Source organism: Solea senegalensis, linkage group LG10 (genome assembly GCF_019176455.1).
Source record: "Solea senegalensis isolate Sse05_10M linkage group LG10, IFAPA_SoseM_1, whole genome shotgun sequence".
Lineage (NCBI taxonomy): Eukaryota > Metazoa > Chordata > Actinopteri > Pleuronectiformes > Soleidae > Solea > Solea senegalensis.
Window position 1 is genome coordinate 24,207,384 of NC_058030.1, and position 19,783 is coordinate 24,227,166.

Below are 19,783 nucleotides of genomic sequence, written 5' to 3' on the forward strand. Positions count from 1 at the left end.
ATAGTTCATTTATGACATCATTCTTTTCATAATGTTGCGCAGGTGGAATAAGGCTGTTCTGGAAATGAGTTTTATGTGTGAATAAAATTTCCTGGTCAAAAATAACTCCGAGGTTCCTCACCGTAGAACTGGAAGCCATGGTGATGTCATCTAAAGTGACAATGTGATCAGAAAGTTTCTCTCTGACGTGTTTAGGGCCGAGTATCATACAGCGACTATATTGTTATTATTATTATTATTAGTTTTACATTTTCTAATGTTACGTGGAACATTTAAATGAAGACCTGATCATGTGTTTGTGATTTCTCTGAAAATCAATACATGAAACTTTCATCAGCTGCTTTAATACTTAACACCCTATAGCACCTCCTACTGGCCATAAACTGCTATAACACAAATGTCATAGTAGGTTCTGAGTGCAACTAAAAAGGGTGTTAAAGGGGACATATTATGCAAAATCAACATTTTAACCATTTCAATACTTATATTTGGGACTCTGGAGGCCCTACCAGTCGCCAAAGTGTGGAGTGTGTAAGTTTACTTGGAGAGCTCCACCTTAGCTCCACCTTGTCCCTGCGAGAGTGCAGGCGAGGGAGGAAGAGTGGTATTATGTCAACGCGGAGGGACAAGTGTGCTGTTGGTGGCTGCACAGTGGAGGGTAAATACAGGTAAATAATGAGGACACATGTAGTCAGTGATTCAATAACGTATTTTAATTTCAGTATTTTAGTATAAAATCCCACCGGCCTGCTGTCGGCTGGTTTCTGCTCCCATTGGCTGTAACTGTGGTTTATCCCAGAGAATCAGCTAAAGTACCAAATCTATTTACACCAAACATCCACATCCAGAGGAGCCAATGCAAAGGTCTTCCTGCCACTGCACCGCCAAAATAAAACACCAAACACTATCACCTCACCAGTCAGATTTAATGCTATTAATCCTAAAATAAAATACACACACACACACACACACCAGTGGAAGAGCAGGGGCCTCCACATGTGGCTCTCAGTGTGCCCATAGTATTTGAATACAATACTCTATAATAAAGTAATGCATTATACATTTACTGCTTTACAATAAACGAGTACAGGCACATACGCTGACTGTAGATCACTCCAGATGGAAAAGACGATCATGTGACTGAACTCGTCACAGCACACAAACAACACGCCTGAAAACCTGAACCTGGATTCAAAAACATGTTAGTGGGAAACATAGAAAACTGCTTTTTTGGTTGAATGATGCACTTCAGGCAATTTTAACTGTGAGCGCTTCTGTATAATTTTTATATAAATATGTACAAAATAAAAAATAATGAAGAAAATGTCCGATTAAAACACAAGTAAAAAAAAAAGTAATGCCAAAGACAGGACAGAGTGAAGCTTGAGAATCCAATAAGTTACAAAAGTGAAATAAAACATTTTAATACAGTATGAATGATTGTTTTGTTTTTCTCTCTGTTGAGATAGCACCAGCAGAAACATGGAACACAACACGTGAACACAACGTACCGGAACTGAGGGAGGAAATAAATTAGTGTCAGACATTGTAGAGGATATTTACAGGAGCTGCTGCTATCACACACACACACACGCACACACACACACGCACACGCAGGCTTGTTTTTATATCTTAGCGAGGACATGTCATTGACAGAATGAATTCCGAGCCTCTCACCTAAACCCTTACCCTAAAACCAGGTCTTTGCCCTGAAAAAGCCCTTTAAAATTGTGGTCCAGACAAAAAGTCCCCACTAAAATAGGTTCTAAAGGTTTTTGGACCTCACAAAGATATAAAAACACGTAGACACACACACACAGGGTGATGGCAGTGAGATTGTTGCAGCAGTCTTGCAGCACATTAAAGGAGTTCAAACTCCCACACATTCATCAGGTTGAATTTTCTGTCCTCACAGCTAGTGTTGTTGTTTTTTTTTCAACTTTTTGCACCCGCTAACCGAGTCGTATCCATTGCATAGCTTTTACAAAACTAGTTAGCCGCCATAAGCTACAGTATTTCAGACAGGAGGGGACAGATGTGCAGGGAGGTGTTCAAATCTATCTATTCAACATGTCAAGTGTATTGTTTGTGCGTATATTTGTGCAGGTGTTGCGTATGACACAGAAACACAGCATTTCCGCAGCGGCTGTGTTTATTTATCTCCTTTTTCAGTCTGCGATGGTATGAGTGGTGCCGGGCTCCGGCTCACCGCTGCTGCAGTTCAGGTGCTTCATGGCTTTGTTAAAGGCAAACTGCACAGCTTTTTGGGTGTGGGGGGAGCGAGCCTCCGTCAGCTTGATCCGGTCAAGTGTCTGGCTGATCCCGAAAGGAGCCATCTTGGATCTAGGAAGCCATTGCCTGAGGGGAGAGACAACAGTGGTCAGTGGGTGAGAGACGTCACAAGACACAGCTGCTGACCACTGCACCCAGAGACAGACAGACAGACGGACAGACGGACAGACGGACAGACAATCAGCTGCTCAAAGACGTCAGTATTTTCATGTTGGAAGTGAGGAGCCCCACAGCACCTGACTGCTCTACTGCCACAGGACACAGTTTTAGTGAGTAAACTGATGTGGGAGATAAACCCTGCACTTGACTGAGAGACAGTGAGGAGATGATGATGATGATGATGATGATAGCTGGAGAGTTATTCATTTAGATGAATAACTTTTTAAATCTATTGACAGCCTTACAAAAAGACTTGAGTGTATTTGACCTGTATTTCCTTTAGATTAAAGACATAGAGTCCTGTTATTTTTCCTCACCAGCTGCGCTTGCTGTCGAAGAAGTGGACGAGGAAGAGTTTCTCTGCGGACCTGAACTGCATCCGCTCTCCGGCTTTGAGAACGTCCAGTGGTGGACGTGGAAGCTCCGCCCCGTTGTGCCGGCACACTGTCCTCCGCACTCTGGGCTCCATGATCTGAACAGGAACAGAAACACAGGCGTGGACGTCAGTGACAGACTCACAATAACACTGCGGTGTAAATCCTGGTGGCAGCGATTGCACGGAGGAAGGCTGCGGTCAGAAACACGATCATGCAAAGCCGAGTCAAGCCAAAGACACTTTGAGGGAAGCAGTCAGCTCTATACACAGACCAGGCAGTCTAGGACTGGCCAGCTGAGGCGCCTGCATGAATGTGAGCACAAAACACAAGCTACTGCACACACAATGGCAGAGGGGCAGATGGGTAATGAGACACAGAGTGGTCTAACACTCACTCACCAGGGCGGGGAAGGAGGGATATCCACTACATTTAGCCCAAACTACTTTAAGAGGCTCCAGAACAAATGGAGAAGCAGCGGTGGGTTTCCACACCTCTACAGGAACAATAAAAGCAAGTTATGAAGGAGTCACAGCAACAGACACAGTCTCCACAACCAGCCACACATGCACGGTCCACGCTACTATGTTTTCATTTGAAAACTCAAAAACGAACTGCGTCCAGTCATGATAAGGAACCTGTGTCCATATTGACACGAACACTGGGTCGACTGGTGTTAACAGGAAGATGACTCTCTTAGTTTCAGGAGTTTTCAAAAGAATATAGAGTGGTTTACACTTCTCTATGTTCAATACTCAAATAACACTGTCGTGTGCAGGGTTTACGTTACAGCGTTTTAGGGGAAAATCTCAAAACCGCTGGCCTCGCATTTCCGTGTAGACGGCGAATAACATACTTTAGGAAAGCAATGACGTCATATTCCCAGCTCTTTGGACATTGTTTGACAGTTTTACCTTTAACTACTATCAATGAAAAGTAACTAAAGTCAGTGTGAAAAGACATTAGATATCACGAGAACACGTCCTGTCTTTAGAGACTTCACACTCGGGGCTGAAAAAGTGTTGAATCATAGAATAAAGAGGAGAAAACCTATTTTTACTTGAATAAACAACACAGATCAGTGATTCACTGATTGTTCCACACACAGTCTGCTGCACTGAATATCCGCAGCACGCGGTGTGTGTGTGTCTGTAACTGTGTGTGCGCGCTGCTCTCTGTGTGTGTGTGTTTCGCTGCACAGCTCTGAACTGCTAAGAAAAGTTTCTGTGAGGTCCTTAGTGAACAATTGTGAATGATTGTTTTTTTTGCACTGGAAATAATTTGTTGTTTATTTTTTTAATGTAAAAAAACTGCATTGAGGAATCGAAGTGAAGGTATCGGTATGGAAGATTTTTGATTGATACCCATCCCTGGCCTAGACTGAAGCTAAGCCACATTAATGTGCCATGTTGCTATGGGAACGTATGATAAGAAAATCTCATCAGACAGTCTGTGATAAACAGCGACATCGACTGAGTCCAGTATTTATATTTGGAAGGTGAGATGTGAACTGTGCCTGATTGGCCGCATCAGCAAGACACGTAGCATGATGTCGTACCAGTGAATGACAACGAATGCGACACAACGGACACTGAGCATCTCTTTTTTTCCTGCTTAGTTTATGGCTGTTAGTTTCAACAAGACATCAAACTGTGCATCAGTGTTTCCCATAATTAACGAGACTGTGGTGGCCCCCCACAGTCTCATATGACCAAAAAAATAAAATGATTTCACCACATGATCTGTCAGTCGGTCCATTCCACAGCTGTTCTCTCATCTATAGCCCACGATAACACGAATCACAACCTATCAAGTAAAGCTGTCTCACACTTATTTTCTTTTAAATGCACTAAAGAAATACAACAGGCTTGAAAATGTACACACATCCCCACCCTCAAGGGTCAGAGATTCTCCCACCAGAGGCTCCAAACACTGATGCATGAGCATAGACTGCAGGCGTTTGCCTCGTCTGGGACATTGCACCGATCGCAATGGAGTGACAATCAGCCGACGGTCGTGTACAGCCACCCAGACTGGACTGTATGAGACGCAACATAAATTGCGCTTATGTGACGACAACTATAATAAAATATATATAATGCAAAACAAGATGAAATGTGGTTTACAAAATACAAACGCTGCAAAAACGTCATGTTCATTTTCGTTGATCAAAACGAGACTAAATAACGTTAGAATGTTTAGTCCTGTGTCGCACTGCGCTGGTGCACTCGCAGCATTATTTAGATGCAGCTGTGGTGGGAACATGGCCGCCGGGGAGAAAACAAAGAAATGATATATGGACATACTTTGATTACAAACAAGTGGAAAACAAATGGAATGTGTCGTGAGTAAAAACGGGGAGAAATGCAGCCAGAAAATAACGGGGAACAACACGACAAACCTAAAAAGACATCGCAAGCATGAGCTTCCATGATGAAATCGGGGTAAGTTAAGACATTAACGTCACTTTCTATTTTAGAAAGCTCATGCAAACTTCTGTGGTTAATGGTTCACATTTTAACGTTAGCCTTAACCATAGACGTTAGTCACTGGAGCTGAAAACGACTGAGACAAACGTGTGTGACTAGTGTGTCATTTCTGGAGAACAAAACGTGCGTGTGTGTGTGTAAAGTGGGTTTCTTCTAAATATAGTGTGTGGGCCCACTGAGCACACACTGCTCTGCTCACCTGGAGAGATCTTAGCAGCTTTGGTGAACTCCCCGTTATCCACGCAGGCCATGAGATTGCTTTTGTCATCCACAGTGCTCCTTCGAGTCGCCACCAGCCGCCCTTTCCCGCCTTTAGATACAATGATGGTGCTGATGGAGACATGAGAAAGGTTAGAGACTCTTTAAAGACCCTGTCAGGCACAGACAGTAACGGTAAATGGTCTGTATTTATATAGCAATGACCATTCAAAGCTGCTTCACACCACATGAGACACTACAGTTTTGCCATTCACACCACACTCACTTTCATACATCACTCATCTCATACCACAGCCGTGAGCAGCAACATGGGGTTAAGTGTCTTGCCCAAGGACTGGCCCAAGCATGTAGACTAGTAAAGCCGGGAATCGAACCCACAACCTTCGAGTTGAAAGACGACTTGATCTGACACATTTCTTTCACTCGTAGTCCTCCTCCCTCCCCCTCCGTCTTCAGAGTTTCTCTAGTTTGGAACAGACGCAGGGAATGCGCTTATAAAAAGAAAATGTGGCCCAAAATGAAGTAATTACAGGTGGATGTCCAAAAGTGCTCCAAAATAACAGACATGTTTACTGTGAGACTCTGCCTCTCAGATGACCCATTCACACCTGGTCTCAGTTAAAACCAATGACCTGAAACTGGGAGGGGTGAACGATCTGCATTGTTCAACTTAAAACTCTCTAGACTGGTATCAGTCTCAGAGTTTAAAAACCTGCTTTTTCCCACTTGTTAGTCAGAACTGAAGAAGCCTCTTGGAGGAGAGGTGAAACGCATTCAACTCAACTCAAGCAAGTCCAGTCGCCCGCAGCTAACTACTGAGGATGACGGATATCTTACAATACAAGGCCCACTTGTGTATAAAACCTCATTTGATTATTATCCGTCTGTGATTGTGTCACTTGTGGACTCACCTTGTGCTGCAGAAGACACTCCCACTGGAAGAGATGCTCGATTCGGATGCACAGCGACGGCGAGGTTCCACCAGGCGAGGAGACGGTGAGATTTCCTCCTCCTCGACCACAAAACCATTAGCGATTCCTTAAGAAGAAGAAAAACGGAAGCTCGTCACAGTAGAGTAACAACATCAGGGTTTCCCCCGGGGCATTATAAGTCTGACGGGTCGCCAGGCCTTACTTGCCCCTTAAGTGCCGCTTGTTTATTTATTTTTATACACCAGAAACAGTGATACCAAAGATAGTATACAGAGCTTTCAAACGTATCACCAAGCGCAATAGTGACATCTTGTGGTCAATACATGAACCCCGACAGCCCTACCACTAGGCTTAGCAGGTTTTCTGGGGGAAACCCTGCAACATGTTACCTAATATTTCACAGGGCAATTTTTACATAGCGTTTTGAAACGTAAAGAAATGTTCTGAATTGGTACCTGTGCCGAGGCGTTTAATTGGCGACTCCTCGTCTTCCTCCTCTCCATCAGCACTGCTGCTGCGTCGTCTTTTCTTCGGCAATAGGAGTGTCTCCAGTCGAGGTATCACTACAGACAGGAAGGTTTTAGCGCCCAGGGATGGAGGCGGAACAGAGGATGCCTCCTGGGCCTTGGATGGTTTCTGCAAGCTGGCACTCTTGGACTTATGGAATAGTAAATCGGTCCGTCTGTTGCAGGTATCAGGGGCTCTTGCGTTGATGACACCATTAGGGAGTGGTGGGCCTGGGGTGTGCCCATTGGGGATATCTGGGTGTGGTGAGGTAGACGTGTTACTGTCAGACTCCATGGGAGTCTGGTCTATGCTGGCTGTCGCTGGCTGGAAATGGGCCCGCTCCAAGTCACTGGATGAGGTGTCAAGCTGTGATGGTGAGGTCAATAGCTCTAACATTGGCGGAGATAAAGATTCCTCTTCCTGTTGCACACAAGTTTCTGCTGGAAGTTCAGGTAGTGGTTTCTCATCAGTCTTGGTGGGAGTCAGTCCAGGCTCTGGGGCAGCAAATGGTGGTAGTGGAAGGGACTTCTTAAGGCTTATCTCACTACGTACCTCCATGATGATCTTCTTGAGAAGTTTGAGCCTCTTGCTGCGGGATGGACTGTGCTTCATGGCTGTGCTCATGTCCAGCTTCTCCAGCAGTTCCTTCAGCTGAACTTCCAGCGGGGTTTGCTGACGGTAGGTGGGGATTAGCAGGCGGTCAACTGCAAGAGTGAGAGAGACTAACTGTCATCAACGTTGTCTCCACAGTGGTACAAGCTCTTAAACATGTTTTTGTGCTGGTTTATATGTTTAACCATAAGTAAGGAGGCAGTAAAATGTATACGGGAGTCTCCCCATCTGAAGTCGGAAAAACAAAGAACGAACTATACTTCACATATAAAGCTTTCATATTGTAAAATTACCTTTTTCCACCGCACAAACTTTTGTCACGTACCCGGGATTTTGAAAAATCCTGGTGCGTTTCCACCAAAATTACCCAGAGAAAACTTTCCCTGAGTATATATTATTACTATATGTAATATAACATATATATTATATCTGTTACCGTCACTTTAAAACCTGAAACATGTCACTTTAAATCTGTTAAATTGCACAACCAGTGTTCACTTGATGTACAGTTCTTATTTCTTGTATATATGCATATGTTTACACTTATTTTATGCATATATGTTATTTTAGTTTCTTTGTAATATTTATATTTTTCTTATGTATATTTATACTTTTTTTTACAAAAGCATCTCTTTTCTTTTCTACTTCATGCTGGTGTTTTGAGTGGACAGCAAAGTAAGAATTTCATTGTACAGGGAAACGTGTTTCTTTACTGTGCATATGACAATAAACACTTTGAATCTTGAATTACATTATTATGCCAATTCAGTACCAATGTTTTTTAAATCTAATTGTGTTGTTATGACTAGGACTGTGTGTACTTACCTAATTACAGTATATTATATTATATAGAGTATAGATTAATATTCATGCTTCAAAGAATAAATCAATCAATTAATAAATATTCAGGAGGATCTCAAACATATCCGACGAGGATGCATGTCGCTCATCTGGTGCAGACAGACAAGCCTTTTTTTCTGCTTCACTCCTGAGCTGAGCTCTTCTCCGTATCCAACGCAGACCGGATCATCTCTCTACGCGCAGCTTTATCCCCACATCCAAATAATGATCTTTATGACGAGGATCAAGTATAGTCGCGGTGAAGTGCAGGGGATCAGAGTAGATCTTAGTAAAACGTGTCGACAGACTCTTAAGAGCACACTTTTCATTGTTTTCACTCTGTGGTCCGTCTCAACCTCTTTATGGAGAAGACACTTTAATGCTGCAAATAAGGGAATGACAGAAGTTAACTGCTCAAAGGGGGAGAGAAGAGAGAGAATGTTCTCTGGTGTGAAGTGAATGTCGCGGGGAGTTCATCTGCACTGTATGCAGCCAAAGAGACTTTCAGCATTTAGCAGGGGCTGTTCCACCGTGTACTCACATCTTGTTGGAACAGTTATATTGGTGTTCTATACTGATCTGGGACAGACTCTAAGCTGGTATAAACAGACGCGTGCTGGCCGCAGGTTTTGAATAAGTCATCACAACATCCTATTATTATTATTATATTAGTATTTTGGCCAAAAGCGGCTTTTTTGGCCATTTTTGGCCTATATGTTTCAGTGCATCCTTACTAATAAAGATAAATACTCCCACCAGATATTTTAACAGTAAGAGGAACCAAAAGTGGGTTCATTAGTAATCCATCATCATTACTGGTTGTTTGATGGGCAAGTGGAAGGAAAAGTGTTAACCAATTAATTACACATTACTGATTTTTGAAGTTTCTTAACTTACCATCCTCCCAGGAAAAGGGGAGTGGGGCTTCTAGATTTGGGGCTTCAGGCAGATGCAAGCAGCTGGGGAAATCAAAGCCGATTCGCTCAGTCTCTCTGCGAGCCCTACGGAGGATGACTCCTCCATGATCCTGCATCCGCTGAGCTGCCTTGAAGAAAAAGGTGTCCTTGGCATTGTATTTCATGCAGTTGTTGATGATGAGGTTGAAGTCCTCCTCAAACTCCTCTAGGCTTCTATAGTCATGAGTATCGATGCGTTTTCTCATGGTGGAAAAGTCCATGGGGTTTTTGATGTGATCCAGGTAGTCCGGAACCTACAGAAGAGAAAAAAAAGGTTGGAAAGATTCATGAATCCAGTTTGAACAGAGACTGTACTTTTTTGTTCCATTCAATGACTGTGAAACATTGTCAAAACCAATTCATAGTTTCCAAATCCACCAGTCCAAGGCGTATTTCCACTGGCTCTACTTGCCCCATGCAATTGTTTTTAGGAGATAAAAATGGTTGCAGACCTCTTTGAGGCTGACGGGCTGAGCGAAGATGCTGCACTGGTCCTTCTCCTGCAGTTGGCTGAGCACAGCTCTCAGCAGAATGTTGAAGGGGGTCAGCTGGACCTCCAGCACCGATTGTTGCAGCTTTATCTGTAGTGGAAACAGACAATGGTCACAGGATTAAGCTATTATAATGATCCAAACTCAGTGTTTGTATGTGTACATACGTGTTTGTTTGTTTGTTTGTTTGTTTGTATGTATGTATGTATGTGTGTATAGTTAGTGCTGAGTGATATGAATAAAAAATTCAGTATTCAGTAAATCACAGTATTTTAAAAATTATCAATGTTTCACAGTATACATCTGTATATTTTATTCGTGTGTGTGTGTGTGCGCTCAGGTCGAGAGAGAGAAAGTGTGAGGTTATTGGGCTCTTTTCTGTACTTGGACCTGTGACCCGAATGTTGCCATCTTCACCCTGGGAGCGTTAAAAAAAATCCACTAGTGGGAGTGTGGTAACCCGTGTGAGCGCATTAGGGCGGAACTCCGCCGTACGCAATATAGAGACTCAGATGAGAATTGTAAACTCGCGACCATGTAGAGTCTCAAACGTAAATGACCTGTGGGCCACTGGCGGTCTCGTCTGGTCAGTCGGGGGCCAGTAAAGTAAAAAAAAGAAAGCCCTTTGGGAAAAGCAACAGTTGTGGTGGACGTTATGAGCTCATATCATCAATATAACATATTAATTCCTTTTTTTTATATATATGTATTCTATTGCCTTGTGAGAGCTTTTCTGTCTTTTATCCATTATTCTGTACAGCACTTTGGTCCACTGTGTTTGTTTTAAAGTGAATGAAGTTGGATTGGATTGGATAATTTCTAAATATAAGTGGTTGTTTTAATATGCAACAATAAAAAAACATATTTATGATCCAAAATTAATCTATTCATTTAAAAATAAAAACATATAGAAATGACTCGTTACAACTTTATATTGTTTGGAGGGCCACATGACATCGATTAGAGGGCCACATGTGGCCCCCGGACCGCCACTTTGAGACCCCTGATGTAGAGACAGAATTTTTTTTTTAGTTTGTTTAATAAAAGGACAAGATATATACCAGTTCTATAGGAAAGATATCCTTAAATGATCTCTGTTGTGATCTGGCACTATATATAAAATAAAATAAACGTGACTTCAATAATATAAATGGTGGAGGAAACACTGAAACCTTTCCAAAGCTGCTCAGCTGTAGTTCTGGACTTTTACTGAGATACATTGTGGTTGGTTGGTGTTTGGCAGGCAGTTGACATCAACCCGTACATTTACACAGGACATAATATGACGTCAGTCTTAAGAAATTCACCACAGATTCTATTTACATGTAGAACTGACTATACCTCTTCCCTCTTGAGCTTCTCTCTCTTCCTGATGAGCTCTAGCAGCAGGCGAGTTCGCTCCAGGTCGTGCCGGAGGCGGTGCCACTCTTTCAGTTGTTCCTTTAGCAGCTGGTTCATTTCCATACGGTCCTGGAGAAAACACAAGTTTCAGTTCAGTAGGTTGAACTATATAGAAGGTAGTGCTCCATTGTCCAACTCCACTGACCGGTTGCTTGACTTTAGGTGGCTGAATGTTGGCCTGCAGCCGGCGGATCAGTGGCACGTTGTTCCTCGACTGTCTCTTCAAAATCCAGTAGCTCAGTAACCGTTCAACAAACTGACGTTTCCTCTGAACTGCCACTTGGTTCAATATAGTGTCGAAACTGAGCCACAGGAAATAACACAAGATGTTAGTCAGAAAATATAGTGGGTGAGAAATGTCATATTTTTGATCTTTTTCATGTCTCTTATGGAACATGATCTCTCTCTGAACACTCCAGTTTCTTAGTTCCTAGTACCTAGTTGTAAACCAACAAGGTACTAGGAACTAGGGATGCCAGACTATGTGTGTAAGCAGCTATAGCTTCTGTTCAGGATGGAAATATCTCCCCTGTGATTTCCATTGACTTTTGAATGATTAACTTTGCCCACTGTGACTCGGTTGCAAGCAGGTCTGTGTGAAATTCTGTTGCCTCTGTGTTTGTGTGTGTGACAGGCAGCTAGTCCGTCACACACTTGACATGTGGGGAAATAATTTGAAGACAGCCCACTGACAGCTGATCTCTTAATTTATTCCTAAATAAATTGTCAACTATTTCTTATTGTCGATTAATCATTTTTAATGTTTTTTAATAATTAAAATAACTTCTGACAGTTCAGCTTCTTAAACGTGAATATTTTCTTGCTTCTTTGCTCCATATAACAAAGAAATCATTAAAGCTTTGAGAACATCAACATTTCCAGGTTTTGGGAAAAGTGATAAACATTTTCTTACATTTTATAGATAAAAATAACAACTCCACTAATAGAGAAAAGGATCGACAGATTAATCGATAAAATAATCAATAGTTTCAGCCCTATATGACATGCATTTCTGGAGTGTTGGTCGCATTCCTACCTTGAGGAGGTAATACTTGGACCAGTGTTGGTGGTGGTCTCAGGCTGTGGTTGCGCTTCGGGTTCCGCCCTCTTACTTTTTTTCTTGTGCCAACCTTTGGCTCTGGAATTACCCCTTTTCTCAGCCCTCTTGTGACAGGCTCCATTTTTTGAATGCAACTTCTCATAGACGTTGACAGGGCGGCGGTTGCAGCCTTCGGGTGTGTGGCTGCAGCAATAAGCCGTTTTTTTCACAGAGAATGTGGTGGCACCAGATGCCATCACCTCTTTGACAGGCTCCATCTTCATGTAGAGGCCAGCCTTCTGGGCACAGCTGACATGGAAGGCAGTGTAACAGTTGATCTTGTCACACTGGATGCATGCTCCTGCACCCTTCTCCTTACACAGGTAGCAGGTCAGCTTCCAACGCGCAGGTGGGATGTTGCGGACACCATCGATGGGCTCGATGAAAACCGTGTCTGAGAAGCCGACCTCTGGGACCCACAGAGCACATGCCACGTGGCCCCAGCGGTCGTCATCTGTCTTTTTCAGGGCTCCACCTTGGTTGGGGCAGAAAACACACTCTGCAGGCCGTGAAGGACACTGCAGGCAGTGGCGACACAGCCACTGACCCTCTGGGATGTATGGAACCCCATAGCACTCCTGATGCACAGCGATGTTGCAGGAGTCACAGAAGAGAATAACATTGCTGTCTGCACCATCTCCATCCATGCAGATGCAGCAAACAGCATCCTCGTCCACAGGAGGCTGCAGATCACTTAGACCCTGTGTGACCAAGAAGGACTCCTTCTCAAAGCGGTCCATCAAGAACTCAAAGAGGTTGTGTGACACCTGGCTGATCCCCTCACTCTTCCTCTTCTCGTTGACGAGCTCCAGCCAGGCATAGTCTTCCTCATCCATGTCATACTCCACTTCCTCGTCCAGCTCCTCAGCCGTCCTCTCCGTGTACTTGTAATATGCTGCTGGCCTTTTCGGCACCACAGGCAGATTGTATTCAACAGTTCTAACCTTTGGCTCTAACAGGCTGCTGACACTGCTCTGTGTGCCACTAGTGCCATGAGAGGCCGTGAGAGCTGCAATTTTCTTCTGCTGGTTGTTTTTGAGACGCATGGAGCGCACCAGGACCTGCTGGGGCTTCTCATTATTCTCCTTGTTGCTGTTACACTCAATGATTTCCTGAGCAGCGGGGTCATCATCAGTGATAACATCAAGCTTGTCATAGATACTAAGCCGGTGTACGCGGCCGTCGACCTCCAGCTCAACGATCCGCTGAGCTTGCGCATAAGTCAGTGTTTCCCGGTTTGGTGATGGCTTGATCGGAGATGACTCCCTCTTCAGCACAGATGGACGGTGATTCCTACCTTTTTTCTTCATCTTGAAACTGTAAACCCCCTGAAAATCAAAGAAATTAAACTGCATTATTAACTGACTGATGTGTGCTATAGAAGCAAAAACTGTTTTCTAATTCAATAAGTACAAGTGAAGCAATGTCAAGCACACAGAGCAATGTGAGTTGAATGGAACCTAAACCAGCACCAATGATTAACAGCTTCAGACTGACTCAAATATGCATCCCAGGAGCAACAGCTAGTTAATGGTGTTGTCAGCATCAAGGATGTCAGCACCTTTTCCAAGAAATAGATTAATAAGTTAAACTCTGTATAACTCATTAGACTACGGTGGCCGAGGGCGGCGTTACATATATCAGTGTTTCTCATACATTCACGGAGCAGCGAGGTGGATATGATGAGAGCAGAGAAGACAACTCACAGTAGGTCTGTGAAGGTTCTCAGTCCTCCAGTCCAGCTGGTTAACTACTAAACAATTCACAATAAGTTGTCAGTATGACATCAAACATTTTTAATAAATGTTTACAGTTGTATGAAATTAAGATTAATCAAGTCATTTATGGATGCACACTTTCCATGTTTCCTTTGGATAATAGTGCAAATGCAAATAAAAGGGGCTATTAATCGGTGAAACTTAAAGTTATACAGAGCACAGCTCCTAATAATAATAAAATAAATACAATCAGGGCAAGTACAGCTTGCACAGCTTTTTTGCTTTGCCTTCATAGTTTTCACTGAGCTAGCACTGTAAGAAAAATTAAATAAAATGATGTCAAAATGAATAGAGGGTCTTAAACCAGGACACAGATTTAAGTCTTCAAATGTGCTTGATTTAACAATGGAAAAAAGTTAAACAAAAATGTACATGTCCAACAGTGCTCAAGCTAACACAAGTTAATGTCTGGCCAACAATCAAAAGTAGAAATACTTCCACTGTAAAAGGTGATGAGAAAGAAATGCCTGGAACTTACTTTGTAAAACTAAACAACAGAAAAAGTGTTGCCAAATAAAATAACAATGGATAATGTTATTAATGCACATGCATGTCCATGATTGTTCACTTATACTTATCATTGAATTATTATGTAAGGATATTAAGAGTCACATATACCTAACTGCAAAGACATAATATGCAACATTTACAGATGAGTCAATAATTATTTGTCTTATATTTAACACAACATTTAAAACTGGACGGTCAGCTTCTAAAATGTGAAATTTCAGTGTTTTTATTTGCCATACATTACAATAAATGGAAAAAGCTCAGGCATTAAAATGGGGTGTGGGACGTTGAACAGACAATTCAATAGTCCTACTTTAGAAACAACTGTTTATGAATTGTTCAATAATCATTATGGTTATCTTACGCTCTGAAAAAACATTATATTCTCACCAACGTTTACACGTGAGTTGCATTGAGACTGTAAATGCATTGTTTTGTTTGGGAACTCAACTGACTTGCTTCTCTGCTTTATGTTTTGACGACTGAGTAAAGGTAAATATCAGTGATTAAAGCTAGCAGCTCAGTTTATGTTAAGAGCAGCTTTAATTCATACTCACAATGTGTTTTAATACCGCAGGATTATGACTGGATAACATGCAGTTGTTTAATGAACATAGTCACAACACTACTCTGTGGGAGTGTTTTTTTGTTGAATATGAGCGGAAAACGACAATAGCTCACTGCTAGCCGGAGTTAACGTTAGCTAAACGCTAGCTGAACACAGCAGAAACACAATCCTGCTCTCCAGTGACCCTACTTTGTAAGATAAACAATACAATAAACCGGTGATTTGCTCTCATGAGGCGGCGGCGGTCTAAGTCGGCTTCGTTCATTGGTTTAGTACGTTCCGTCCACAAACATGGCTAACCTTACCCTGCTAACACTACGATTACTAAGTGGGGGAGGAAATATGGCGACCAGCACAACAAGGTGCTGCCTTAACTGCAAGTTCTCTTTTTTCCGGGGAACGATACGGGTTGGTCTACGTTAAAAACAAATCCCCGGATTTAAGGTGGTGGTTGCGAAAGAGTCATTTACAGCGTGAGACTGAACTTACCACGGGGTTTTCACGAATTCCGCTCGTACAAAAGTAGCAATGGCGGCGCGGCCTGTGGAGCAAAAGCGGTGGCTAAATCCACATCCAGTCTTTTTATCCAACGGCGGCCGCGGCTCGCACTCAACCGAGAAAACCCTGAGCGTAACTGGCGGGTATCCAGGGCGACGGAGCCGGTTCTATGTGTTCTGTTGTAATCCGTAAAAACGATGGTAAGTAGGACTGTTGAATTGCAGTCAGTCACAAGTGGCAGAGCTCAGCGGTGGCCCGAGCCCTGAGCTTCAGCTTCTCTTCCCCAACAACAATGCGGTACGCTGTGCACGTCGTGACGCGCTGACGTCACCGCGCACAAAACAAACCGGAACAAACGCAAAGCTTTTTTCTGAACATGGAAGTGTGACCATTACAGCTGAGGATAAGCAGTACACAGATCACACACCATGACACAGAACGACAGTAATAATGACGAGGAACTGTAACTTTTCATATCGTATTCTACCATTCTGTACAGCCTACTGGAAGTGATTATTAGAAGAAGAATACCCAATAAATAAATAAATAATTAATTAATAAAAAAGGACAGAGGTCTCATCCAGAATGAAAACATCTATGATTTTACAAACATTCAAGGTTTACTTGGTTTCAGTTTGAGTAAGTGTTCTTATTCATTATAGAAGATGTCAAATAGAGGTCAGTCAGTCAGTCAGTCATCATCTAACCGCTTTATCCTCCACCAGAGGGTCGCGGGGGGTGCTGTGCCAATCTCAGCTACATCGGGCGATAGGCGGGGTACACCCTGGACAGTTCGCCAGTCCATTGCAGGGCCACACACAACTAGAGACAAACAACCATTCACGCTCACTCCTACGGTCAATTTAGAGTGTCCAATTGACCTAATCCCCACATTGCATGTTTTTGGACTGTGGGAGGAAGCCGGAGAACCCGGAGAGAACCCACGCACACACGGGGAGAACATGCAAACTCCATGCAGAAAGGCCCTTGTTCCAACCGGGGCTCGAACCCGGGTCTTCTCGCTGCAAGGCAAGAGTGCTAACCACTACACCACCGGGTGTCCCCAAATAGAGGTCACGTTTTAATAAATCTATGAATACATGCTTTAGCCAAAGATTATTGTCTACCACTTTTATCCTCCACATGGGGGTCACAGGCTGCTGGAGTCAACCCCAGCTGACATACTGTAACATGTTCCCCCTTTCTTTAAATACCCTATCAAGATACCACAACTGGCTGCTGTAAGTCTAATAAGAATAATCAATTGCAGTCTGTTGGTGTATCCATGATAACACCAAGATAAAATAATTTGTTATTTTGAGATAATAAGGCTGGTTTTCTGGTGATAATGAGATACATGAATGCACGGATTGGCCCCTCAAACATTGCCACGTGTTGGGGTGTAATGTTGAACAGTGAGTAAGCAAAAGTACAGATGTATGCTTGCTCCCTGCAGGTAGACCAAACAACCTGTAATCGGATTATCAGGGTGGTTTCGGTAGCAGGGATGGATGTCCGGTATTCACGGTACTGTAAGAGAAAAACTTGTAATTCGGCCTTCTTTAAATTAGCAACTTACATTCCTAAGCACAAACCTGACAACTCAGTAAACAAAGGCCTCTGTGTAACCCTGGCACCCATCATTTGTCTACAGAGTTTGCCTCATTATATCTTTGTTGCACATAACCAAACTGGGACAAAGGTCCGATATCTCAACTATGCAGTGCTCCCCAAGGTCGACTCTATGTATCAGCAGAGGAAGGTGCCAGGCATCATGACTTAACGTCTCTCCCCTCTCCCCCTTTTCTCCAAAACCTTGACTGACAGCGGATGCCCAACTGTTAACATCTGCCTGTTCATGTTCTCCTCAGATCTGAGTTGTCTTCAATAAAGCTTTTCAACTTAACTCATCACCGACTCCAGAAACTCCATCCTTGGTCGTCTCACCTGAACTAAAGTGCAACATTCTTAGTTTATCATGTGTGAGGTTGACGACATCCTAAGAACTGTGTAGATTAAGGGGATTGATTATGAACTGATTTGTAATTGACTTGTGTAAACAATTCTTTACATTACATTACATGTCACATTTAGCAGACGCTTTTATCCAAAGCGACTTACAATTATTGTTCAAATTCAGATACTGATAAAGTGTGCTGGGGTTATGATGTGTGGGTTTGTCACAACTGCGTGATGGATTTGGTTTCCGGGGAAGCCTATAGAGCTCTGGCCGTCACAGGGGGAGGGGCCTCGTGAGAGGGAAAATAATAATAATAATAATGAGGGAGAACTCATAACTCCCAGAAACAAAAGAGTAAAACAGAGTGTGGAGTCTTTGATGCTGTTGAAAAGCTGGGTTGAATTTGTTTCATGTTTGCTATGTGCTTGTTATTAAGTGTCTATATGGGTAATCGTCAGTTTAAAGCAAAGAATAAACATTTAAGAATGAAATAATAAGTGAAATAAGTGAAGTGAATTATAAGTGAATAGTGAAAATAATTATGGAGCACAGTCTTTCTCTGATTCCTCTGCAAGTGAACGTAAGCAAAGGCCCAAACACAGGCCTGGCATGGAAGAGGCAGAAGCATAGTGTAGATAATAAAATAACAACAATAAATAGAGAAGTGAACACACACACACACACACACACACACACACACAAAGACCCTGCGACCATTCAGATTCCTCCTCTCCTCACTTCTCCTTTAATATGAATAACAAACCAACCTGATGTGCTTGAATAATGTGTGACTGACACAGTTTTGGGTATGAAGTATTGACTGTGATGCTAATGGTTTAGCAACTCTCTGAGAGTTAGCAACGACAACACAGAGCCACTTAAATGTATTTGATTTTATTTGATATTAGAAATGTGTATCTATCTTTGATCCTTCTAAATCTTAAGTATATTACCCTTCTGGATGAAATTTATATTCATATTTCATTTTATTTTTCTCTGGGAACCCCCTGGGGCCTCTTCATAGAACCCTCGGGGTCCCTAGACCTGTTATTGATAAACGTTGTTCAAACTACAACGATAGTTACTTTTTGGGGGGCTCTGTGTGTGTGTGTGTGTGTGTGGCTGACAGAGGCTTTTTAGAATTTAGAATAACTTTTTTAGAATGTTGACACATAAAGGCCGACAGAGGCTTGTTGCGTGAATGGGGCGGAGTCTGCCATCACTGACTGCCTTGTTTCTGTCCTGTGGGTTTTTTCCATGGCTGGGCACAATTTGCATTAGTAGATTATGATTTCACTTTCACTGGACTCAGTACGTCTTATACTGTGCTTTTACTGTGCATTTTTGGGGAAATCCAGGGTCAAATTTTGCAAAAAAATGAGTGTAATCATCTGTTTTTGATGAAGTATAATATCCATCCTAGGAATACTCTGAAAGTACACAGTAAAATTACTTCATAAAACTAGTATATGAAGCACAAGAGATACTGGGTCCAATGAAAGTGAAACCATATACTACTACTACAAATAAATTATGGATTTTATACTTCCTCAAAAAAGGATGATTACACAAATTTCTGATGCAAAAAGTCAACTTTGACCCTGGATAACTCAAAAAGTAAACAGTAAAAGTACTAAATACTACTAGTATATGAAGTACAAGTGATACTGAGTCTAAAGAATGTGAGATCATAAACTTCTCATGAAACATAAGGACTTTAGAATTTATCTTGCATAAAGTAAAGTTTGACCTTGGCTTACTCAAAACATACAAAGTAAAAGTACTTCATATTTCTTGTGTATGAAGTGTGAGAGGTACTGAGTCCAATGAAAGTGAAACCATAAACTACTAATACAAAAGTACATATGAAGTACTTTTGTATTAGTAGTAGTGGTATAATGAAGTATAGTATTATACAGTATGCAGAATAGTGTAGAAAGGTATAATTTAGTAGAGTATAGTTAGTATAGTATTACACAGTATGCGGTATAGTATATAAATTAAGTATAAAATAATTTTTCACATCATATTCACCAAACAAAAATAATGAAAACCAGATTTGGTGTGTAAAGGTGAATCACACACTTTTATTCTTTTG

The 19,783-nt window shown here is 42.2% G+C and overlaps 1 protein-coding gene across 5 annotated transcripts; it reads right to left on the reverse strand.

Moving 5' to 3' along the window:
- Nucleotides 1–691: 691 nt before the first annotated feature.
- LOC122775916 (bromodomain-containing protein 1-like) lies at nt 692–16,016 on the reverse strand. Of its 5 annotated transcripts, XM_044036147.1 has the most exons (14): nt 15,717–16,016; nt 14,078–14,124; nt 12,309–13,699; nt 11,418–11,574; nt 11,213–11,341; nt 9,833–9,961; nt 9,322–9,634; nt 6,921–7,676; nt 6,445–6,571; nt 5,823–5,996; nt 5,514–5,644; nt 3,227–3,321; nt 2,769–2,923; nt 692–2,358 (listed from the first exon to the last, which is right to left on the reverse strand). In XM_044036147.1, exons 3-14 carry the CDS (start codon nt 13,679–13,681, stop codon nt 2,169–2,171), a joined length of 3,729 nt encoding a protein of 1,242 aa, XP_043892082.1. In that variant the 5' UTR covers nt 13,682–13,699; nt 14,078–14,124; nt 15,717–16,016; the 3' UTR covers nt 692–2,168. The 5 variants fall into 5 exon arrangements, with proteins under 5 accessions (XP_043892082.1, XP_043892081.1, XP_043892083.1 ...); XM_044036146.1 differs by lacking the exon at nt 14,078–14,124; XM_044036148.1 differs by lacking the exons at nt 5,823–5,996; nt 14,078–14,124.
- Between the last annotated feature and the right edge of the window lie 3,767 nt (nt 16,017–19,783).

Bases quoted from the DNA above. Each gene is read 5' to 3' on its own strand.
- LOC122775916 (XM_044036146.1), bottom strand. From the start codon at position 13,681: ATGAAGAAAAAAGGTAGGAATCACCGTCCATCTGTGCTGAAGAGGGAG. The intron at 9,962-11,212 runs GTATAGTCAGTT...TTTCCACTACAG, and splicing joins AGAAGCTCAAGAGGGAAGAG to ATAAAGCTGCAACAATCGGT. The intron at 9,635-9,832 runs GTCTGCAACCAT...TCTCTTCTGTAG, and splicing joins AGCCCGTCAGCCTCAAAGAG to GTTCCGGACTACCTGGATCA.